Source organism: Prionailurus bengalensis, chromosome A1 (assembly GCF_016509475.1).
Source record: "Prionailurus bengalensis isolate Pbe53 chromosome A1, Fcat_Pben_1.1_paternal_pri, whole genome shotgun sequence".
Taxonomy (NCBI): Eukaryota; Metazoa; Chordata; class Mammalia; order Carnivora; family Felidae; genus Prionailurus; species Prionailurus bengalensis.
The window spans coordinates 11,628,059-11,653,431 of record NC_057343.1 but is presented as its reverse complement, the minus strand read 5'-3'; the positions used below and the strand labels follow the sequence as shown (position 1 = coordinate 11,653,431).

Genomic DNA, 25,373 nt, shown 5'->3' with positions numbered 1-25,373 from the left:
GCCCTGACTAGAACCTCTAGTACAATATTGAATAGGAATGGTGAGAACAAACATCCTTGTCTTCTTCATTTAGAAAAAAATTGTTTTAATTAAGTAGGCTCCACACCCAATGTGGGGCTTGAACTCACAACCCTGAGATCAAGAGTCACATGCTGTACCAACTGAGGCAGCCAGGCGCCTATCCTTGTCTTTTGATTTTAGGGGGAAAACATTCAGCCTTTCATCATTAACTCTAATATTAGCTGTAGTTTTTCATACAAGTCTAATATCAAGTTCAGGAGGTTTCCATCTGTTCTTGGTTTTTAAAGTATTTCTGTCTCAAGGAATGTTGGATTCTATAAAGCTTTTATCTGCATCTATTGAAATGATTATGTGGTTTCTGTACTTTATCCTATTGATATGGGGTATTACTCTAATTGATTTTTGGATGTTAAGCCAACCTTGCATTGCTGGGATACATTCCACTTGATCATGGTATATAATTCTTTTTGTGTGTTGCTGGATCCAGTTTGTTATTTTGTTTATTTGTTGCCTTTTTTTACGTTTTTGAAAATATATCCCTAAGAAGTCTTGGTCTGTAGTTTCTTGTGGTATCTTTGTTTGGTTTTGGTATAAGACTGGTACTGCCTTCATAGAATAAATAGGAGTGTTTTTCTCATTTTATTTTTTTGGAAGAGTTTATGAACAATTGGTATATCATTCTTCTTTAAATACTTGATAGAATTCATCTGTGAAGTCATCTGGGCCTGAGCTTTTCTTTGTGGGAAGTTCTGAACATCTTCTGAAATGTAGTTTGCTTTTCCTTCCAACTGTTTTTAATTTACTTCAGGAACTCTTTCGCATTCCTTGTGTGAGTAGAAAAGAATGACCTTAATCTTATTTGACAAGAAAAATAATTATATTAAACCCCTTTTGAAACCAAACAAACAAAACAAAAAATAAAGAGGAATAAAGGAAGTAGAGAAAACAAACCACACATTTTCAATGAAATGTTTTTGTGGTTGGCCTACGAAAATAATAATGTCATTTTATAGCATTGTTCAATTTTGTTTGAAAGTAAAAAAAAAAAAAACAAAAAAAAAAACCCTCACAGCCATTTAGAAAACAGCTATTTTGTGAGTTGAAAATTCCTTGCATTTTAAGTATCCTCATTAATTATTATATTCTGTTTCTTATGTTTTAATTTTATAGCTAAAGGCTGTCCTAATTATAGCAGTAACTTATGAGGTTATCTAAGTAGAAATGATCCAATGTAGTTAATATAGTATTTCATATACTTTGAAATATTAGATTTTTTAGATAGTAGTAATTACTATCTTAGATCATAATCATCAAAAGTAACTTTTTATAAAAAAAAGTTTATTTATTTTGAGAGAGAGATAGAGAGCTAGCCAGAGAGGGGCAGAGAGAGAGGGAGAGAAAGAATCCCAAGCAGGCTCCATACTGAAAGTATGGAGACTGACACAGGGCTCAAACTTAAAAACCGTGAGATGACCTGAGCTGAAACCAAGAGTCAGATGCTTAACTAACTGAGCCACCCAGGAAACCCTACTTTATTTTATTTTTAAACTTTATTTATTTATTGTGCGCTTGCTTTTTCCTGTCTTGACATCACATGCTGTACAGATGCCACCATTAAAGCATTTTCATAGTGGAAAAAAAATACACACACACACTTATTTGTTTGTTTGTTTGTTTGTTTGTTTGTTTGTTTTAGAGAGCACGAGCAGGGGTGAGGGGCAGAGGGAGGGAGAGAGAGAGAGAGAGAGAGAGAAATGCCAGTCTAGATGCCAAGATGTGTCCGAAATTTAATGATGGGCAGAGTATAAAAATCAATTGTATTATTATGCACTAATTAGTCTTGCTAAGTAGTTACTAGCAAGAAGCATAGTTTTAATAAAATTTTAGTAAGAATATAGATTATCTGGGTTATAATTAATTAGCTGAAGAAAAACAGTCTAGTTATCAAATGCCATCTTTGTTCTTTCTTTGACTTTGTTCTTTCAAAAACAAGATGGCACTTCTCCCCATCAGCAGCATATGAACTTGACTTATTTTTCTAGTACCTAGACGGATTTGCTTTGCTTATTCCATGCTCCCACAGGACTCACCTTCAGCTACACACATTTGTGAAAATGCTGGTCATGAAAGTCTCTGTATATGTGTGTAGACTCATGTGTAAGAACTTGAAACTTGATTTTGCTCATAAACATTGGTGCCAGGCTGTAAGTGATCTAGTAAGCCTAAAATAATGGCTAGTGCTTCCGACATCAGTGTTTAGATTTATCACCATAGTGAAATAATTAGAAGAAAATTCTTAAAAGTTGAAAAAGTATTCGAATGTAGAATACACTGATTTAAACATAAAAGTCTGAATACATGTTTGAGAAACTAGCAGTATATAGAACCAATTACCAAATTCAACACAAAGGATAATATTGTTGCATGAAATTAATGTAAGAGAAATTTAAATTTTGTATCCCAAACAAAATGAAACATGTAACTGTTCTTATAAGGACAGACAAAATAACATGAAAATGTATATAAATTGTTTATTTTTATATTCTCTACTTGTGTTCTCTAAGATTCAGGGTAGAAGCAGCCTTTTTTTCATCTACCCCCTGACAGGAAAACTATATGAAATAAGATGACAGTAAAGAGTTTAATTATAGGCAATCTATTTGTAATCACAATGGATGTGTAAAGCCCCACTATAATACAACTCATTGTATGTATTCAGCTACATGAAAGATCAATGCATTTTATCATCTAACTATAATGACAATCTGATATAACAACTAAACCCACTATGAATAAGAGTTACTCACTAAATTACTTATTCACTAAATTACTGCTGATCACCCATTAAAAATCAGTCATTGGTTATATTCTAGGATATTGGAGAGTATTATTTGGTTAAGTTTTGTATGACTGTTTTTTTAAGTTATTTTTTAAATTCGTGTTTAAAAAAATTTTTTTTTAACGTTTATTCATTTTTGAGAGACAGAGACAGAGCACAAATGGGGAAAGGGCAGAGGGAGGGAGACACAGAATCGGAAGCAGGCTCCAGGCTCTGAGCTGTCAGCACAGAGCCCCATGCGGGGCTTGAACTCACGTACTGCGAGATCATGGCCTGAGCCGAAGTTGGACGCTCAACCGACTGAGCCACCCAGGTGCCCCAAGTTATTTATTTTTGAGAGAGTATGAGCAGGGGAGGGACACAGAAAGAGAGAGAGAGAATCCCAAGCAAGCTTTATGCTGCCAGTGCAGAGCCTGATGCGGGGCTCAATCTCATGAACTGTGAGATCATGACCTGAGCCAAAATCGAGAGTCAGAAGCTTACTGACTGAGCCACCCAGGTGCCCTTATCAACATTTTAATGCAATATTAAAGAAATGAATAAAAGATAAGAGTAAGCCAACAGTGTCTATCCATCTATTCACAGGCCATCCATAAATATTGTTGAAGGTCTCCATATACATACCCTTACCCTAGAAGATAGAAGCAACAGAGCCATGAGGGTTTAAATTATATATGTATTTTACTGACATATACACATACGTGAACACATTTAAGTTATGAACTGTGTTATACTATGAAACTCATTACACAAAACAAAGACAGCATGGGTCACATTTGGGTTTAGCTCCAGAGGCTGTAGTAAGAGGGTCACCATCTGCATTGAGATATAAAGTTCCAGAGACTGAGCTAGACTGAATGAGGTCTTTACAGAAGAAACAATAATGATCAAGGAGGAAAGCAAAGGAAAAAACAAGGGAAATTGGTCCTGAGTATTAATTGAGGTGTGAATTAAAGCCATGATATGATGAGCCAGAAACAGGCATCAACCTTTTTGGGGTAATAGACTACTTTCAGAATTCAATGAAAGCTAATAGTCCTTGTTCCTATAAAAATTACACACGTGTACATATTTATACTTTGATCCAATTTCAGGGTATTTACAGATCCTCTGAAGTCTTGGATGCCTATAAATGAATATTGGCATAAGTTTGTAGTAGAATGAAAAATGGACTAGAGAAAGTAATTTGGGTCAGAATGTGAATGAATCTGAGGCTTCTTCATAAAGGATGAAGGATGTGAGAGAAGGATGATGCCCTCAAAACAGTACGCTTCAAATATTCCATAGAAGACTTTCAGTTTTGTCTTCAATCAATACCTTAATAAAGTTGGTTGGTGGGGGAGAGTTTAATTACTTCTTTAGGCAGGTAGCAGGAATCTGGGTATCTGGGGCTTTGGCCACAGTCTTCAATCAGATCAGCTTTCTGTTTTTTACCTGTTTATTTGGATTCTGTTTAAAGTATTAATAGGTGGGTTCTACTTGTAAATATATTCATGTATCTCTTTAAGATACATTTTGGGTATATATGCAGAAATGGAATTGTTGGACCACATGGTAATTAGATTTTTAAGTTTTTGAGGAATGGCTATAATGTTTTCCATAGAGAGTACACCTTTCTACATTCCCACCAACAATGCACAAGAGTTCCCATTTCTCCATATCCTCACCAACACTTGTCTTTTCTGTTCGTTTTTTTCTAATAATCATCCTAATGGCTAGTATTTCATTGTAGTTTTGATTTGGATTCCCCTAATCACCAGTGATATTGAGCATGTTTTCATATCTATTGGCCATTTGTATATCTTTTGTGAAGAAGTGTCTTTTCAAGTCCTTTGTTCATTTTTGAATCAGGTTGTTTGTTTTTTGTTGGTGGTGGTGAGTTTTTGAAGTTCTCTATATATTCCGTATATTAATCTCTTATCAGATATATTATTTGCAAATATTTTCTGCTGTTTCATGGGCCTTTTAATTCAGTTCATATAGTCTTTTGATGTACAGAATGTTTTAATTTTCATGAAGTCCAATTTTTATATTATTTTGTTGCCTGGGGTTTTGGTGTCATATCCAAGAAATCACTGCCAAACGCAATGTTGTAAAACTTTGTCTCAGTTATAGTCTAATATTTTTGTAGGTTTTGATTTTACATTTGAGTCTTTGATCCATTTTGAGTTAATTTTTGTATATGGTGTTTAATTAGGGTCCACCTTCATTCTTTTGCATGTGAATATCCAGTTTTCTCAGTACTATTGTTGAAAAGATTGCCTTTTCTCCATTAATCATCTTAGCAATCTTATCAAAAACCATTTGACTATATATGTGAGGGTTTATTTCTGGGCTCCCTATTCTTTTGGTCTATATGTCTGTCTTTATGCAGTACCACACTGTTTTGATTGTGGGAGCTTTATTCTTTTTTCTTCTTCTTTTTTTTTTTTTTTTTCCAAAATTGTTTTGGCTATTTGGGATCCCTTAGAAATTCCATATGAATTTTAGGATAGGTTTTTCTATTTCTACAAAAAAAGTCATTGGGATTTAGGAGTTGCAATGAATCTATAGGACACTGAACAATATTAAGTCTTTCAATTCATAAACATGGGATGTTTCCATTTATTCATGTCTTCTTAAATTTTTTTCAACAATGCCTTATAGTTTTCATTGTACAAGTCTTTCATGTCTTATTATTATTTTTGATGCTATTGTAAATGAAATTGTTTTGTAATTTCCTTTTCAGATTTTTCATTGTTAGTGTATAGAAATGTAACTAATTTTTGGGTTTTGACTTTGTGTCCTGCTACTTCACTGAATTAATTTATTAGCTCTAACAGTTTTTTGTGTAATCTTTAGAATTTCTAAATATAATCAGCAAACAGAGATAATTTTACTTCTTCCTTTCCAGTTTGGATGCCTTGTATTCCTAATTTCTTTAGTGTTTTTTTTTTTTTTAATCATGAAAGAATGTTAAATTTTGTCAAATACTTTTTCTGTATCATTGAGATGATCATGTTAATCTTTTTTTTCCCTTCATGGTATATGACATTGGTCAATTTTCATATGCTGAACTATCCCTGCATTCCATGTATCAATCCCACTTGGTCATGGCTTATAATCCATTTATCTATCTATCTAAAGATCTTATTTTGGGGTCACCTGGGTGGCTCAGTTGGTTAAGCATATGACTCTTGGTTTCAGCTCAGATCATCATCTCATGGTTTGTGAGATCAAATCCCATGTCAGGCTCTGTGCGGACAGCATGGAGCCTGCTTGGGATTCTCTCTCTCTCCCTTTCTTTCTGCCCTTCCCCCATTCATGTTCTCTCTCATTCTCCACCCCCCCTTTCTCTCCAAATAAATAAACTTTGAAAAATAAAAAATATTTTAATTTTAAGTAATCTCTACACCCAGTTTTATAAGCCTGAGATCAAGAGTTGCATGCTCTATCGACTGGGCCAGCCAGGCACCCCTATAATCCTTTTAATATGCTGTTGGGTTTAGTTGAGGATTTTTGCTTCCATGTTCATATGACATATTGGTCTGCAGTTTTCTTTCCTTGTGTCTTTGTCTGGCTTTGGTGTCAGGATAATACTGGCATCACAGATTAATTGCAAAGTGTTTCTCCCTCTTCGATTTTTTGGAACACTTTGAGAAGGATTGGCGCTTAAAACTTTTTGATAAAACTCATCAGTGAAGCCATCAGGTCCAGGACTTTTCTTTGTCTAGAGATTTTTTTGTTGTTCAGAGATTTTTGATTACTGATTTAATCTCCTTATTAGTTGTAGTTCTATTTAGATTTTCTATTTCTTAGTGACTCAATTTTGGTAGGGTTTGTGTTTCTAGGAATGTTTCCATTTCATCCAGGTTATCCAATCTGTTGGCATACAATTTTTCATAATATTCTCTTATTCTTTTTATTTCTGTAGAATTGGTTGTAATGTCCCCATTTTCATTTCTGATTTTGTAACTTGAATCATCTTTGTTTCTTAGTCCCCCTAGCTAACAGTTTGCCAATTTTGTTAATATTTTCAAAGAATTTGTGATTTCATTAATTTTTTTCTATTGTTTCTCTGTTCTCTACTTCATTTGTCTGTGTTCTAATCTTTATTATTTTCTTCCTCCTGTTAGCGTTTGGTTTAGTTTGTTTTTCTAGTTCCTTAAGTTTAAAAAAAATTTAATGTTTATTTATTTTTGAAGGAGAGAGAGAGACAGAGCATGAGTGGGGGAAGAGCAGAAAGAGAGAGGGAGACACAGAATCTGAAACAGGCTCCAGGTTCTGAGCTGTCAGCACAGAGCCTGACACGGGGCTCAAACCCACAAACTGTGAGATCATGCCCTGAGCCAAAGTCAGACACTTAATTGACTGAGCCACTCAGGTGCGCCATTGTTCCTTAAATTTTAAAGTTAAGTTGTTGATTTGAAGTCTTTTTTTTTTAATATGTTTATAACTTAAAATTTTCCCCTTCTCACTGCTCTCACCATGTGCTATACATTTTACTGTGTTGTCATTTTGTTTTCATTCATCTAAAGTATTTTCTAATTTCCCTTGTGATTTTTCTTTGATTTACTACTTATTTAAGAGTATGTTGTTTAACTCCCACAAATTTGTGAATTTTCCATTTTTACTTCTTTTATTGATTTCTAACTTTATCCCACTGTGGCAAGAGAAGATACTTTGTATGATATCTATCTATTGAAATCTCTTGACACTTAATTTGTGGCCTAACTTTATAATCTGTTCTGGAAAATGTCTCATGTGTGCTTGAGAAGAATGTTTGTGCTGTGTTGTTGGATACAGTGTTCTGCATATATATGTTAGATCCAGTTGGTTTACTATGTTAAATTCTCTATTTCCTTACTTCTGTCTGGTTGTTCTATCCAATCCTGAAAGTGGGATGCTGAAGTCTCCAGAATTATTGTAGAGCTGCTTATTTCTCCCTTCAATTCTGTTAACTTTTGCTTCATATACTTTAATGGCCTGATATGTGCATGTTTACCATTGTTATATGTTCTTGTTAACTTGAACCTTTTATTAATATATAGGGTAATTTTTCTCTTGTAACTTTTTTGATTTAAAGTTTATTTTGTCTGATATTAGTATAGGCACCCCTTCTCTCTTTTGGTTACTATTTATTTATTTTTTTTAAATTTTGTTTTTTAATGTTTCATTTTTTTTTTGAAAGAGAGAGAGAGACAAAGCGTGAGTGGGGGAGGGACAGAGAGAGAGGGAGACACAAAATCCAAAGGAGGCTTCAGGCTCTGAGCTGTCAGCACAGAGCCCGATGGGGGGCTCAGACCCACAAACTGTGAGATCATGATCTGAGCCAAAGTTGGAGGCTCAACCAACTGAGCCACCCAGGCACCCTTCTTTTGGTTGCTATTTAAATGGAATATCTTTTTTTCATGTTTTCATTTTCAACCTATTTGTATCTTTAGAGCTAAAGTGAGTCTTTTGTAGATAGTATGTAGCTGGATAATATTTTTTTTTCCATTCCATCAATCTCTATCTTTTGTTTGTAAAGCTTAAGCCATTTAGATTTAAAATAATTATTTATAAGGAGAGACCTCTGTCATTTTGCTATTTGTTTTTTGTATACCTTATAGCTTTTTGTCCATCTTTTTCTGCATTACTGCCTTCTTTTGTGTTCACTTGATTATTTGCAATGAAATGTTTAAGTTTCTTTCTCAATTTCTTGTGTGTATATTCTATAGATATTTTCTTTGTGGTTATTATGTGCATCTTAACCTCAAAAGTTATAACATTCTAATTTGAATTTCTACCATCTTAATTTCAATAACATACAAGAACTCTTCTCCTTTATGTTTTGATCCCCACTCCTTTTGGTTGTTGATGTATCAAACTTACATCTTTATACATTGTGTGACCCAAACATAAACAAAAAATCTTTTAAATGCATTAGTCTCATATAGAAAACAAAATGTGCAGTTACAAACCATAGTTACAATAATGATAGCTTTTAAACCCATAGTTGTTTTTTTAATGTATTAGTCTTTTTTTTTTTTTTAATTTTTTTTTTCAACGTTTATTTATTTTTGGGACAGAGAGAGACAGAGCATGAACGGGGGAGGGGCAGAGAGAGAGGGAGACACAGAATCGGAAACAGGCTCCAGGCTCTGAGCCATCAGCCCAGAGCCTGACGCGGGGCTCGAACTCCCGGACCGCGAGATCGTGACCTGGCTGAAATCGGACGCTTAACCGACTGCGCCACCCAGGCGCCCCTGTTATTAGTCTTGTAAATCATGTAGAAAACAAAAAGTCGAGTTACATACCATTGTTACAATAATACTAGCTTTTATAATTGCCCATGTATTTACCTTTATTCAGATCTTTATTTATTCATCCAACTTCACATTTTTTTTTAGTATCTTTTCATTTCACTTTGCAGGACTCCCTTGAGCATTTCTTACAAGGTGAGTATAGTGATAACAGACTCCTTACCTTTTGCTCATCTGGGAATGCCTTAATCTCTCCTTCACTTTTTAAAGATAGTTCACTCAATATAGGATTCTGGATCAACAATTTTTTTCTATTCACACTTTGAGCATATCAGCCTACTACTTTCTGGTCTATTTAGTTTCTGATGAGAACTCTGCATATATTCTTATTAAGGATCACTTGTGTATGACAAGTTGCTTCTCTCTTGTTCTCTTCAAGATTTTCTCTTTGTCTTTTTAAAGTTTGAGTATAGGGGCGCCTGGGTGGCACAGTCAGTTAAGCGTCCGACTTCAGCCAGGTCACGATCTCGCGGTCCATGAGTTCGAGCCCCGCGTCGGGCTCTGGGCTGATGTCTCAGAGCCTGGAGCCTGTTTCCGATTCTGTGTCTCCCTCTCTCTCTGCCCCTTCCCCGTTCATGCTCTGTCTCTCTCTGTCCCCAAAATAAATAAACGTTGAAAAAAAATTTTTAAAGTTTGAGTATAATGTGTCTTTTTGTGTTTCTCTTTGAGTTCATCTTATTTGGAGTTTATTAAGCTTCTTGGATGTTTATATTCATGTCTTTCATCAAAGTTGGGAGGTTCTGCCATTATTTCTTCAAATATTCTCTCTGCCTTTTCCCCCCTCTTTTTGTGAGACTTCCACAATTTGCGTGTTTGTTCAGTTGATGGTATTCAACAAGTCTCTTAGGCTCTGTCACTTTTCTTCAATCTTTTTTCTTTCTGTTCTTCACACTTCATAATTTCCATGGCCTTATTTTCAAGGTCTTCTGCCTACTCAAATCTGCCTTTGAATCTCTCTAGTGAAATTTTCATTCCACTTATTATACTTTTCAGTTTCAGAAATTTCTTTCTTTCTCCTTCCTTCCTCTCTCTTCTCTCTCTCTCTCTCTCTCTCTCTCTCTCTCTCTCTCTCTCTCTCTTTCCTTTGGGTTTTTGGTCTCTTTATTGGTATTTCTATTTTGTTCATACAAAGTTTTTGTGACATTCTCCACATTTTTAGTTCTTCAATCATTTTTAAGGCAGTTGGTTTGAAGACTCTACTTGATTTGCCATAAAATTTTTTTTTCAGGGACAATTTCTGTTGATTTTTTCCCGCTTTGAGTTGGCCATACCTTTCTGTTTCTTTGTATGTCTTGTGATTTATTTATTTTTTTTGGTTGAAAACTGGACATTTGAATATAATAATGTAATTCTGGAAATCAGATTTTCCCCATTTCATCAGTGTTGGCTGAGTTTTTGTTTTTGTTTTTTAATGTTGTTTTAGGCAGTCTGTGTGCCAACCATCAGCCTATGGTGTAAAGTTAAGGTTTTGTCAAGTCTTTTCTGAGTCTGTGCCTTTCCCTGAGTACGTGCAGTCACTTTCTAATTTTTCCCATATATAAAGTTGTTTTTGAGCGTCCTAGTCTTTAATATCTGGCTCCCAAAAAGAGAAAAAAAGAAAGATCAAAGGAGGGAAAAAGGGTGTCAGCCCTTTAAATCTCTTGAAAGTTACTTGAGCTAGAGAAGTGGCTTGCAACAATGAAGTGGGCGGGGCATGCAACAATAATGGCCACTCTCTTTGTCCATGCCTGTATGCTTAGAAGCAGCAATTAGTGATCAGAACACAAATCCCTATCTTTGGGGTAAAGATCTTTTTTGCTCACCATAGATTCTGCAAACTATGTGCAAGCTACATCTGGAACACTTGAACAGCTTCCTGCCATGGCACCTTTTGTCCACCTTCACCCATTTTCCACCCCTCACCTTATCCCTCTGCTAACCATGAACATGTTCTCTGGATCTATGAGCTTTTTTTTTTTTGAATGCACATATAAGTGAGATTATATAGTATTTGCCTTTCTCCGACTTACTACACTTAGTATAATGCCTTCAAGGTCCAACCATGTTGTCACAAATGGCAAGATTTCCTTCTTTTTAAGGCTAAGTAGTATTCCATTGTGTGTATGTGTGTGTATATAATATACATATATATGTGTATATACATGCGTATATATAATATATACATATATACATATTATATACATATATACATATTATATACATATATAATATAATATGTAACATGTATATACATATATACATACTATATACATATATAAGTGTATATCTAATATATGTGTGTATGTATAATATACATATATATAAAGAATATATATATATATTCTTTATCCATTCGTTCATTGATGAACACTTAGACTTGTCTTGGTTGTTGTAAATAATGCCACAATCCTTTTATCATTTAAAATCTCTTCTGGAACTGTATTTGTACCTCCTTTTTCATCCCTAAGACTAATTGCTTCCTTCTTCCTTTGATTAATCTTACTAAGGTTTGTGAATTTTATTAATCTTTTCAAATAACCAACTTATGAATTTGTTGGTCCTGATTAGTCTCTTTGTTATCTTTTTGATTCTTTATGATTCCTTCTCTTCTACTTTTTGGGGGTTTCTTCTGCTTTTCTTTTTCTAGCATCTTCAATTGTGTGGTTAACTCTTTAATTTTGTACCTTGCCTTTTTTTTTGAAGGTACATTTATGGGAAATATATATATATATATATATATATATATATGTATATATATATATACACACACATATACATATATATATGGGAAGCTTTTATATGTAATTATTGTTCACTATGATTAATTTTTATATATTTCTGTTACAAAGTTTTCTACCCATGAATTCTTCAACATTTTAAAATTTTTCCAAAAAAATTTTATTACTAATTTCAAAATTAATTGCATTATGGTCAAAGAGTGTGGTCTATACATTAATAATTCTTTGAAATTTGTGGAGGCTAGTTTGATGGCCTGTTAATTTATTTAAATATTCCATATGGTTTGAAAAGAATGTTTTCTTTAATTTTGAATGTAGTGTTCCATAGTCATTATATTGAACATTATTAATTGTGCTATTTATGACTTTAATATCCTGATTTTTTTTGTCTGCTTGTTTTATCAACTATTGAAAAAGGTATTTTTTAAATTTTTATTTATTTTTGAGAGAGACAGACAGACAGAGTGTGAGTAGGGGAGGGCTAGAGAGAGGGGAGACACAGAATCCTAAGTAGGCTCCAGCCTCTGAGCTGTCAGCACAGAGCCCGACACGGGGCTCCAACTCACAAACTGTGAGATCATTACCTGAGGCAAAGTCAGTTGCCCAACCAACTGAGCCAACCAGGTGCCCCAAGAAAGGTATTTTTTTTTTAATTTTAAAAAAAATGTTTATTTATTTCTGAGAGAGTGAGCAGGGGAGGGGCAGAGAGAGAGGGAGACACAGAATTCAAAGCAGGCTCCAGGCTCTGAGCCATCAGTACAGAGCTGGATGCAGGGCTCAAACAGTGAGGTCATGATGTCAGATGGTGGATTGGTCAGTTTGTCTGTATTTGGCCACTTGAAAATTTTTTCTCTACTTCGAATAATGTGCAAACATATTAAATCACATTTTGAGAACTTTCCAGCTCTTCTATCTCAACTGTTCTTTTTTGCATAAGTCATTCTAGCCATTTTCACATTCTAATCTTGAATAGAATCCTCGAGTCTTGAATAGAATCCTCCAGTGAAATATATAAGATTATTTTGTTGCTGTTGATATGTGGTAAAAATAAAAGCTGCTATTTACAAAATATTCACCAGGTGCCAAGTATTGTGCTAGATGCTTTATTTACAATAAAAGTCTTTTTATCTAACATAATTGGGACAAGTAGGTTGTTAGTTCACTGAAAAAGTTGATTAAAGTGGGGAATCTTTAAGAAATGATACATACTATGAACATTTTATTTGAACTTAAAATGCATGCTTACATACACATCCATTCACCAATATTTATGTATGAGTCTGTTTATTGGAAGTTTATTTCATGGAGTTTATTTCTTTAATGTATAAACCACACCTGTAATGCATCGTTGACAATTTCTAGTTTCTATTGATGTAAATTGGAGGGAGAACCCAAAGAAATATTCAAAGCAGTATGAGTGCAGAATTAAAGGTTTTTATGATTTTGAACCAAACTTCATAGTTATTCTGGCCACACCTCATTTGATAACAATTGCTTAATGCCTCATCTTTATTGAGTCACTTACTTTAATTTTTTATAGAAATTTTAGAGAAAATTTAGAGAAATTTTTATAGAAATCGGGGGCACCTGGGTGGCTCAGTCAGGTGAGTGTCCAACTCTTGATTTTGGCCCAGGTCATGATCCCTGGGTCATGGGATTGAGCCCAGTGTTGGGCTCCATGCTGAGTATGGAGCCTGCCTAAGATTCTTTCCCTCCCTCCCTCTCTCTCTCTCTGTCCCTCTGCCCTCCCTCCTTCTCCCTCTGTCCCTCTCTCCTGCTCATGTAGTCTCTCTCTCTACAAAAAGAAAAGAAACTTTCTTGTATTACTATTCCACTGGTTGATGTAATGTTTACGTAATGTTTAATTAAACTACATAGTATGGTAACAATTATGATTGTGTAAACAGAGGAGAATAAACTCATCTGTCTTCTTGTAAATATACAGCCCTAAACAATAGGAGCAGAAGGGTGTGGTTGTACTAGAAAGCAGCCCGTAGCTGGGAACATTTTTTGTACCATTGGATCAGTCATTATATTGTACAGAGGCAGTGGGAAGAATTATTTAATCTGCCCTATCAGTTCAGTAAAGGTCATTTAGGAGCCTCTGTATTAACAAACTTTATAACTGTATAAGGAGGTAATGTTATCTCATTTTAGAAGGGCGATCTGATTTACTCAAGCTCCCACCACGAGCTTATTATTAAACTAGATCTAGGCCTGGATTACCTCAACCATGGTCATTCTATAAAGCTGTGAGAGCTTTCCTTTACAATCTGCATGTGTTTTAATTGAATTTTACTTCATTTATCGATCATGCTTTATGAATTAGTGTACAGGCCTCTGCAGTGGAAAATACTGTTTCTACCCCTTTAATAATTTTTTTTTTCATGAAGTTTAGGCACTTACAATACTTTTTTTTTCTCCCTAGCAGGTAATTTTATCTTTATCTGGATGTTCTCTCATCTCTGTCTTCAAGTCATAGCTTACATGGTCAGGTTAGCTTGTTTCTGAGCAAACACTCTTTTTCTCATAATTAAGAGGTACACTTATTACTACCCAGGAGCTTGGATCCTCAGCTACCACCTAGAAAACAGAATATTTGATTAATTAGAAATATATTACTATTTGTTCATTTCTTACTCCTTTCTTTTCTGAAGCTACAGCCTGTGCCTCCAACTCTCCTGATTTCTTCTCCATGCCTTTTATGTAGGGATGTTTCTTTTCTTTTAATGGTGCCATTCATTCCTAAATGAATCAGCACAAATGAGATCAAGTTTAATGAGCCTTGACACATTAATGAGCTTCCCACACTTTGTAAATATGTCTACTGATAAGCCACATCCCATGCATACACATTCCAACAGAAGTTATCACCACTACCCTCCCTTCTCTCCTCTCCCAAGTGCTTCACAAGTCACTGTTACTGGTTTGTGTTTCCTTCCCAGAGACCTGGAACACGTACAAGTCTCAGGCACATTTCCCTGTGGGGGAATGTCTTCTGATTTTCACACTTCTTGGCATTGTGTTGTATTTTCGATTGGAATTCCAATCCGTAGGGTCTCCTCTGACTATCTCTTTTGGCAAACCACCTTCATACATTGCCTGATCTCCCTGATAGTTTATTTTTTTAAGCTACCTGACTCTTTCATGATCCGTGTTAACTTCTCTGTAGGTATCGTGAATTTTCATCATTAGCCAGTTTCTACGATCCTTTCTCTAAGTAGGTTGAGATCTACTTGATACAATCTCTATTAGATTGTAGTGCATTCAGAAAACGAAAGAACCCTTGAGGAATATTAGCAAAGCCCTCATCTTTTCTACTTTCTAACCTCTGCTGCAAGTACAGATTAGCTTATTGGTTCAAACTCTGAACCGAATTTTGTGGCAACTGATTTGGCAACCCTGTCTCCAAACCCAGACCTTTCCTAGGCTTCTATGTCTCAGTAAATCAGTAAATGGCCACTCATCCCTTCAATTGTTCAGGCTCAACTCCTTTTATCCATACTTCATCTTTTTCTTATACTCTATATCCAATTTATTTTTAAATCTTGTTTTCCTTTAAAATATATCCAGAATGGGATCATTTCTCACTGCTTCCACTCTGTGACAAATGAATTAACTCCAGAAGGCCCTTATGTCCGTTGGCCTATCTAAGGTTTAGGCCATCTATGCATTCCTTTTGTCCTTTCCCTGCAACAGGATGGTTCATGTTTTGGTGAAGACAGTGCAGCTTGTTTTCAGAGTAACATCCTAGTTTCAGTATGAATTTTGTAACAACTATCGCACCTTAGGCTTCAGCTGAGGCTCTCACTAGAGTCAGATAGAACTGACTATGAGGAAAAATTTCTGCCAAAGTTGGATTCTTTATTTGCTATCCTTTTTATAGAAGTCCCATTACAACTGTCTGTAATTTAGCATTCCTTAATGTTCTTTTAAACTAAAATCCAGGAATTGTAAACAAGGGCAGCAGCAATTAGATGCCAAAGAACAAGGTGTTCAGGGCTCCTGCTTGTTGAAAATTGCCCAATGTCACGGGATGGAATAAACCAGGCCAAAGCAAGTTCCTTTGTCCAGCCCCCAGCTGATCAGCGGTTTCTTCATTATCTCTTTTGGCTTCCATGTTTGTTTGCTTGTTTAATTGTTTGTTTTTTTTTTTTTTTTTATCCTCTATCCTGTTACTTTTTTTTTTTCCTCAGCTGTGTTTATTGTCCCTCCCCCACCCTCCACTGCATTTTAATATTCTCTATCTGTACCTTATAGAAAATGACTAGATCTTTATATTCCAAATTAGAAAGTGTTCAGGGCACCTGGGTGGTTCAGTCGGTTAAGTGTCTGACTTCAGCTCAGGTCATGATCTCATGGTTCATGAGTTAAAGTCCCACATCAAACTTTGTGTTGACAGCTCAGAGCCTGGATCCTGCTTCAGATTCCGTCTCCCTATCTCTCATGCCCTCCCTTGCTCACACGCTGTCTCTTTCTCTCTCAAAAATAAATAAACATTAAACAAATTTAAATTAGAAAATGTTCTAAATCCTCTTTTTTCTGTTAGGATCGAAGTTAATCTTCAATTTAGGGGAGCTGTGAACTTTTGGGGAACACTATTGTTCCTTTAGATTTGTTACTTTTTTACTGTGGAATTGTCCCTGGCATCATAGGATGCTAAACGTCCCTGGCCTCAGTACCAAGTGCCAGTAACACATCTCCAGTCATTGTGACCACAAAAATACCTAACACATTTACAAACACCCCACAAAATAGTGGTGGAATGTCTCGTTTAGAGCCATGGCTAGGTAGGCAATTAGAAGAATATCGCTACCCCCCCCCCTCAAAAAAAAAAGAAAAAAAATATAAATGTACTAATAAACATCTTGGTTTATGTATGCATATGTATATATGTATTTATATGTGTGTGTAGGTATATGTATGTGTGTATGTATAAAATGTTTCACATATATAATAATATTTTTTTCAAGGAACATATTAAGTTTTCATAAAGTTATTGGTTTATGAAACAGGTACGAGGAAATGAGTTGTAACTTTCTCAAAGTGTACTCATTTATTTTTATTTTCATTTAAAAAGTTTTTAAAGTTTATTTATTTACTTTGAGAGAGAGAGAAAAAGGTAGAGAGAGGATCCCAAGCAGGCCCTGTGCCATCTAGCCCAGAGCCTGACATGGGACTCGAACCCATGCACCATGAGATCATGACCTGAGTCAAAATTAAGAGTTGGATACCCAACTGACCGAGCCACCCGGGCACCCCAAAGTGTACTCGTTTTTAACTTAGAGAAAGTATATCTCTTTTTAAAAGTAATTTAAAAATATACTACAAAGTACATGCATACTTTAGAATCTCTTGTCCTAATGATTTGTAACTTTTCACATTAAGAGTACAATGTTTTAGTTTGCTAGTGTTACACAAAAAATTAAGTTATAAATGTCCTTAATTTTGTTATATTTCAGAGAAAGCGATTTGAAGAAAACTGGGCCCAGGTTCAGCAAAAACAAGCAGAAGAGAAGCAGAAAAAGAAGTAAAAAGCAGAACAGTCATGGTAAAATCATGGGAGAAAACTCATTTGAAACCTTAAGTTATACACCAGGAGACCAGGACCCCTCTCAGAGTGCAGAGGAAGACTTGGAAGACACCAACAGAGAATCGGTATGCACCTTCACTGGTGGACTGGGACATGAACTAAGAGGTTTAGTAAATAGCCACCAAGATGAAATATGGAGAAGCATACATCCTGAAGATGGTTTTCCAAATGTTATGTCTGCAGTTGAGCTGGACAATACACCAGAAAATTACCTCCCTAAAGAACACGATGATTTGTTTCCAAATATGTCACTGATGCCACATGAAAACGCTGTTACTTGCCCGACAATGACTCAGAGTCTTTCCTGCATGGCAAGTGATGACTGGTCTGGCACGAATGTAGGAAAGCACACTGGAAGTAGGCATCCCACAGCGTCAGACGTCCAGGGTGGATCTGCGTCCATCCCATGCTCATTGATGCAGAAGAGAGAGAGGGTAGATAAAAGACTCCTGAATGAAACATTTCCGTGCAATCAATATGGATCCAGAACTTCAGATAAAAGTTTAAGAAAGGAACAAGGAGTAAATTCAGCTAAAAACGATTATTGGGCTTTTTCTTCAAACAATTTTTCTGATGAAGAATTACAGCTGAGCTCTGAGAGGCAACCCTATTTTGGGAGCTGGCCTGAAGGACCTCATAAGTTTATATGTGAACAAAGACCAAAGAGAGAGAGATGGCAAAGGCTGGCCTCTCCGGACAGCAGGGGGCAATTGATTAAGTTGATCTCCACTCCTGAAGGAACTTCAGGACCAGGAAGCAGTCCAGAAACCCTGGTAGAGGAGAAGCTGTTGATAGAAAATGAAGATTTGTCACCTCCCACTGAGAATATAGATTCAATCATAGAAACAGAAACAAATGTCTTTAGAAGCTGCTTGCCTAACCTGCATATCCCAAAGAGTGACTTATGCTCAACAAAGAATAAGAAAAGGAGGGAGAAAAGGAGGGAGAAAAGGATTTTCAATTTGGCACCAAACTTTAACTTACTGGGACAGAGATATATCAGTGTGAAAGAAAGAGGGGAATGTGGTGTGATAACAGAAAGCCATGGACTAAAAATTATTTTGGAAGAAGAAAAAGATAGAATCTCAGAAATAAACAATATAGAGGAGAATAAGCAAAAACTTATGACCTTTGATCATCATCCATCATGGTTTTGCTTTGCTGTTTTCGAAGATCCTCCTTTAAATTTTGGTAGACAGTCTTATTCTCATTACCTGCCATTTAGTAGACTAAGGCGCTCTGTGTACTTTTATAAAAACCCTATTCCTTCTCTTGTGCTACAGTATACCTTCAGCTTTTGGATGGTATCTTTTACGAGCAAGAAACCATCTTTGACTTTCAAATCTCAGACAAGGGTAGATGACCAACTACATGACCTAGGGTTTAGTTCTTCAGAAATTTTAAGTAGCCAATCTGATACTTTGTACTCTTTTAGGCTCACTTCTGATCTTCACTTTTTAAATGAAAGTTTTGATGAAAAGCTGAAGACATGGGAAGAACCTAAGCCATTACAGTTCTTACAAACTGAAGATAACCAAGATTTGACGAGCACTGGCTTTGATTCCCTTGAACTACAATTATCACAAGGGTTTGCCTTTCAACTGGTAAAGCTTTTTGGATCCCCTGGAGTTCCAATGGGTAAATTGTGTTTACTTGCTACAAACAAAAAGTCCAGTTTAATGTATATGAGTAATTTTTTGAAATGTTTCTACCTTGCATTAGTGATTTCATGCAGTTAATTGATCTTGTGATGCTTTTCAGCAATGGAAGTAAAGGACCCATATCAAATGGTGCTTGACCTTCAGAGTCATGTGCCTGCCTCCACTTCCAGGAACCATAGTCTTAAATATCTTTGAGCACTTAGAATACTTGGATTCTCAGTATAAATAGATATTGAGAAGAACAAAGGATGAGACAGGCAAACAGTAATTATATAACAAAGAGAGATGGGTTCCCCCCTCCTTTTTAAAAAAATCTGTTTTATACATTTCCATTGTTTGGAGCATGATCCTTCCCTTTCTCCTCCATGGTATGGCTCATAGATATGAGACTAGTAAGGTGGGGGGACAGTGAAGATTAAATGATGAAAACATATCCTCTGAAATAAGTTGAGTTTAATTTTTAAAGACTGAGAAGGATACTGAAAAGAAGATTACAGAGTCTGACTGGTTGACTTGAAAAGTTCCTTCCAGCTGCTGTTGTTTTTGGAAATGAAAAATCCACTTGTGAATAAAACACATGAAAAATCCACTTGTGAATAAAACACATGAAATTTTAATATTCTAAGTAAAATTCTAAGTAAATCTCTTCTAAATAATAAATATATTTAAGATGCTAAATGTCTTAAACAGGGAATCTAACTCATATCCCAATATTTCCTTATCTGTAAGTCAATTGCATGTGTTAAGCGATTTCATGGAGTTGAATGTGTCCCCTTCCTTGAGGACAGAAATTGTAAGAGCCAAGAAGTCAAAGCTCCAATCCCTGAAGTTCTCCTCTATCTTCCTGATACTTTTTCTTTTCTGCACCTACCAGCTGCCTGGGCCCTGCTCCTGGCTCACAGCTCATTCCAGAGTTGTTTACTTTGCTCTTAAACTTCTGCTGTTATGAACAAAATTGGTGCCCAGAACCCAGACCCAAGATTGGCTAAGTCTCAGCGCGAGTGAGTCACAATTATTCACCTGCTCTTGAGGTTCTAGTGTTATGTTTATCATTTTTGTAAACTTTGTGAATAATCACATCTTAGCCGTTTGGTGCAGTATGCTATCTTTCTAGATGCACCAAAGAAACATACCAATTTTAAGATCAATTTAATTAATTTAGTTAATTTAATTAAAATTTAGGGAATTTTTAAAGATAAATGAAGTCATTTTAGTCATTTAAAAGGTCTTAGTCCTAGGTCCATATTCTAAAATTATATGCAACTATTTTTGTGTCACTTTAAACTGTTTTTTCTGAGAAAGTCTATAGATTTTGTCAGCTTCTGGAGCAAGGGAGGGGGACGTGGCAGCACTTGACTCAAAAAGATTAACAATCACTGCCTTAGATCAACATCAGAAAGCATGAAGGCACTCGTGTGAAAAGATCCTAAACCTGTGCCTTTGAATGCACAATACCGTCATAATCAGCAATAATGATCAAGCATCCATTAATTAAGCTTTGGAAAGCTTTCTAGAGGAAATAGACCTCATTCATCAAATAGCTTACCTTCTAAATGGGGAGACAAGACTAACACAAAACAAAATTATTGCACATAGAAAATATAAATGACAAGCTTATGAATATTTTATGAGTGAGGTTAGCAGTGCTTAAGGGGATGTTGGAGAGCATATGGGGTTATGGTTTTGGGGGGATGACTTCAATGTGGAAGTGAATTATAAGCAGTGCTTATACAAATGTGGCTTAAAAGAAAAATAGAGGGAAAGAATTTCACATTTGGATGTGGCGGGCGCTTAAAAAAGGCGAGGAGGAAACTGAGGGTGGAAATTGTCAGCTGATTTGTTTGGCCAGGCTGGACAAGGGAAGCTCTGCTGTATCTGTGACCAGTGGCCTTCTAAATAGGGCAGGGAACCCAAATGAATCCTAGCCTTAGGAGTTCTGTAGACACAGCGGAATTAGATAGTAAACCCACACAGGCCTGAAGAAACCAAACTATCTATGTTGCCAGGCTTATATGAGTATAGAAAAAATATTTTGTGTGGTTTGGTATGGCTGATATGTATGTGTCAGTGTTTGGACTAATTTATGAGCATCGTAATTGTCTGTGAGGATTTTTTTTAAATTTATGAACATCATTAATTGTCTGTGAGGATTTTTTCCCCCGACACTCTCATGTGGAAGGAAAAATTTGCAAGAAGACTAAACTTGCTATAGTTGTACTGTTCATACACGTCACAGGAAAGGATGACCTAAATTCTATGCCCTCTGCCAGTACCACTTGAAGCTATCATATATAATGTGTGTTACATATGTTATAATATTATATATGTATTATTGATATATGTATTTATACTTAATGAGAATATGAACTATGATTCATATTATTTTACATGAGTCAGGATAGTGTTTACTAATAAAGACCTGAGACGCACTAACTCCTGCTCTAGCCATCAGTGAAATATTTTCCAAACTGGGCTTTTACTATTATATCAGTCCAAATAATCATGTTTGCAGATCTTCACATGTAGAGTAAAAATCTGTATGACACTACAGATGAAACTTGTTCCCTTTTATTTTCACAGAATCTTTGTTGCCTGATGACTGTGTGGTTTCCCTTGACTGGAAGACACTGAAGATGATCTATTTGCAGTGGAAAATATCAGTAGAGGTATATTTTTATGGCTTTCAAAGAAGACCTTCTCCAATTGGTTTCTTTAAAACAAAACACACACATGCACACACGTGCGCACACACACACACACACACACACACACACACACACAGAAAACCTGTTCATCAGATGTAATATGAAGGGCTATATCCCTTATATTAAATTAGAGAAAGAATACATGTGGATAGGTAGCTAATATATGCATGTTTTTTCAATAAGTCCCAAGATAAAGTTGCATTTAATTCCCTAATTTTGCTGTAGAGTAGACTGGTATAAGGGCCTATTGTGGATAACTGAGGTGCCCGTTTTAGGAGAGTTTTTTATTCTTCATTACATCTTTTCTCCTGTCTAGCCCTCAGTCTTACGCTGTTATGATAGAGTAACAGCTACAAATTAGATTCATATTTACTTGGCTTGGAAGCACCTCATTATTGGTGTTTTCTGTTGGTCTACAGTGAGAGACATAACTATTCTGATGGGCTGTAAATTTTCCAGGTAGCTGGAGGAGGACTGGTGGGGAAAGTTAGCAAGGTAATAGAAATTCTAGAAAAGGTAGCACACTATATAACATAATGGGGAGAGGGTTTACATTAGTTGATAGTGATTTAAATGTGCCTGGAGGCAATGCTAAGGGTATTATTTTGAGATAAATGGTAAAAACAGGGTTTAGTGAAACAAAATTATATATCACAGGATAGTAGGTATTTCTTAACTGTTCATAAAAGCACAGCTGTGGGAAAAGTAGATTTGTTTGGTGTGCCCAGTTATAAAACCAAATACATTTTTCTAAACTTCTTATTTCTCTTCATTCCCCAAGGAGAACTTACTGCTACCTAAACACATACACTCACACCACCCCCCCCATACTTTAAACGTTAACATGGACATTTGTGTTTATTAGGTTTATTTTGCTATTTTTAGACTGTTCCTACATGAGTTAAATGATGCAGTCTTAACCCCAATGCCAAATATTAATCATTATTATATGTATTTTAATTATAATTTCTAGAAAAGACAGAAGAAGATTGGTTAAAAATGAGAATTTCTGGAACCGTAAGTACAACTTATTCCAGAGACCTCAGTACAATCAGAAGGCAGTGGATGTTGACATTATTTGGTTATAATAGCTCCATGTACTGCAATTTGAAGAGTAAATATAAAAAAAATGTAGTCTGTTACCATAGCAACCCTGTGTGCTAGTGCACATGTGATTTTCTATTTCCTTTAAATGTAGATCTTTTTGTGAAATACAACAAAGCTTAGATGGTTGTTACCAAATTTATTTGCCAACTTTATTGGTTAGAACATATTTTACAGCGTTCTGTTAACACACAGTTTATGAGGGATTACCACCCCCGTCCCTTTGCCCCAGATTGTTATGTGACGAGAGCTGGGAATTAGGGATATAGGTTATATTTAAATATTAGGAGATTCTCTAGGAAAGGAGGTAAAACATGGAGACAAACTCATGTTATATTTTAAACTTGACATCAAGCTGACATTAAAATAAATACATTGCACTTTTTTCAAAATGCCTAAATTATGAAATAAACACAGCTGCTATGATTTTAGTGTATATGTGTCTGCATTTGATAAGAATTGAATGCACTCTGCATTTACCCATATGTTTTCTTTCTTCATTTTAACTCGTATTTCTAAGAGGTTTCTGTTTCCATTCCTCTGCTAGAAATATACATATACTCCGTAAAAAATGTTTTTGTTTGTTTTAAAACTGGTTCTGCTGCAAGAAGAAGGAGAAGGACAAGAGGTTTGGGAGAAGAGTTTAGGGATTTGAAGGGGCCACCTGAGAACGTGGGATAAAAGTAGTCTGAGAAAGGATATGAGGCTATGAGGAATTCCAGAGAAAGGAGGTAAAGAAATTCACTTCTTCATTTGGCAAATATTGTGTTGCCTCAATTCTAACGTTGTACTATATAGACAGAGGCTATAGCAGTGAAAACTGCCATGGCGTTTACGTTAGGACCAAGTTAGGAAGGGAGTGTTTTCCCTCCCCCCCACCCCCAGCACCTCCCTCCACATATGGCAGCCCCAGCGTGACACCACTGTAAGCAGCGTGTGACAAGAATGGACATATTTGGCTGTGGCCAACTTGGGGTCTTTTCTGTCAGCTAAATTTGGATGTTTTGTGTCAAGGACACTTCCTGGACCATCCTCTTCCATCTTTGTGCTAAACTGCCCTCTGGTCTCCTGTAGAGCAGTCACCCCTAATTATTAATTATTCATCTTTTCTTGTTGGGGAACTTGATGAGTGTTATGTCTATGTACAGGTTTTTTTTTTTTTTTTTTTTTTACAATTCTAATGAGAACATGCCTCCCTGTTTTGTGTTTGGCATAATGTACTGATTAGTGGGCCTCAAGGGGTAGATAGAAATGTATAAGGAGGGAAGTTGCAGGTGAATGTGGTTGGCTTTGGAACTTCAAGTCCCTGCCTATTTCAAAATTCCCTTCCTGCTGGTGGCTAGGGTGTTTAGTGTCACTCCTGTAAGGAGGTGGGGCAGGGTGCTGGAAGGAGAATGGGTTCCCATCCTGAAGCTATTGCTGACTGGCTGTGTAACCTTAAACAAATTATCCTCTCAGAGCCTCAATCTGTTCATGTGTAGAAGATAGATTTATAATAGCAACCTGCCATGGGAATATTAAATGAGGATTAAGCAAAATAATTGTGCAAAGTCCTTAACATAGTGCCTGAAAAATAATAGGCTCTTAGAAGGGTTAATTCCATTTCTTTAAATACCTCCTTGGGTTAGAGCATCATCTTTAAAATGTCCCAGGCAAAATAGAAATTGTGTTACCTAGGAGAGCAACACATTGACTTAATAAACGTGGTAACACATTTGCATGAATTAGTGTATTTATTATTAACTTTATGATGTAAATAGCTGGATCCTCAGGGAATGAGGCAGAGAACAGGTTTGGATTTAGAGACAGAAGGTTGGGCAGTGTGGGGGACACTGACTCTCCAACGAGACAGGACCAAGCAGGGTGTGGGGATTGTAGGGCCAGAGTAAAGGCCTAGATACCAGGGTAGTGGCTTATTTAAATATGGAAAGAGCCTGGGAAACTGACACCAGACTCTGTATATGTCACCATTTTCTCTAGACTTGTTTGGCTTGTGTTTTTTTTTTTTTTTTTTTTTTTTTGTAGTTGAATTCTCCAGTCCTCCTCGTGCTGTTGAAGACCCTAATTGTCAAGAAAGAGTGACCAGTGCCCGCCCAAAGGATCATTTTCAACGATACACTCATTGGATACCAAAATTGGTTTGGATAATCTGTCCAACCATTCTTGATTAGTTATCTGAATAATAAAAAACTCAACAAAAGAGGTAACAACTTGAACTTTTTATTGTCTAATTTTGAAGATATTTGCCCTATTTTAATTTGTTATATGGAAGAAAATAAGGCACAGAAAACTTTAGTAGTTTGTTTTGAAATTGCATCAGGATGGAAGGGTAGGCCTTATATCCAAGTATAGGTCCATGATTCCATTTCTCAAATTCTGAAATTGAAAAGGCTTTGAAAATCACAAGTTGTTTTTAGTTTGTTTTGTTTCTTATATGTTTGGCATTAAA

General features: G+C 35.8%; 1 protein-coding gene across 3 annotated transcripts in view; it reads left to right on the top strand.

The window, feature by feature from the left end:
• Positions 1–25,131, top strand: part of LOC122481236 (NEDD4-binding protein 2-like 2) — a 73,680-nt gene extending 48,549 nt beyond the window's left edge. Inside the window, exons 7-10 of one of the 3 annotated variants that reach the window (XM_043576521.1) lie at positions 17,324–19,092; positions 21,696–21,781; positions 22,794–22,837; positions 24,950–25,131. In XM_043576521.1, the coding sequence (XP_043432456.1) occupies positions 17,324–19,092; positions 21,696–21,781; positions 22,794–22,817 (1,879 nt within the window). In that variant the 3' untranslated portion in view covers positions 22,818–22,837; positions 24,950–25,131. Of the gene's footprint in view, positions 1–17,323; positions 19,093–21,695; positions 21,782–22,793; positions 22,838–24,949 lie in introns of those variants that run through there. The other 2 variants (XM_043576543.1, XM_043576532.1) reach the window with 2 other exon arrangements.
• The last annotated feature ends 242 nt before the right edge of the window (positions 25,132–25,373 follow it).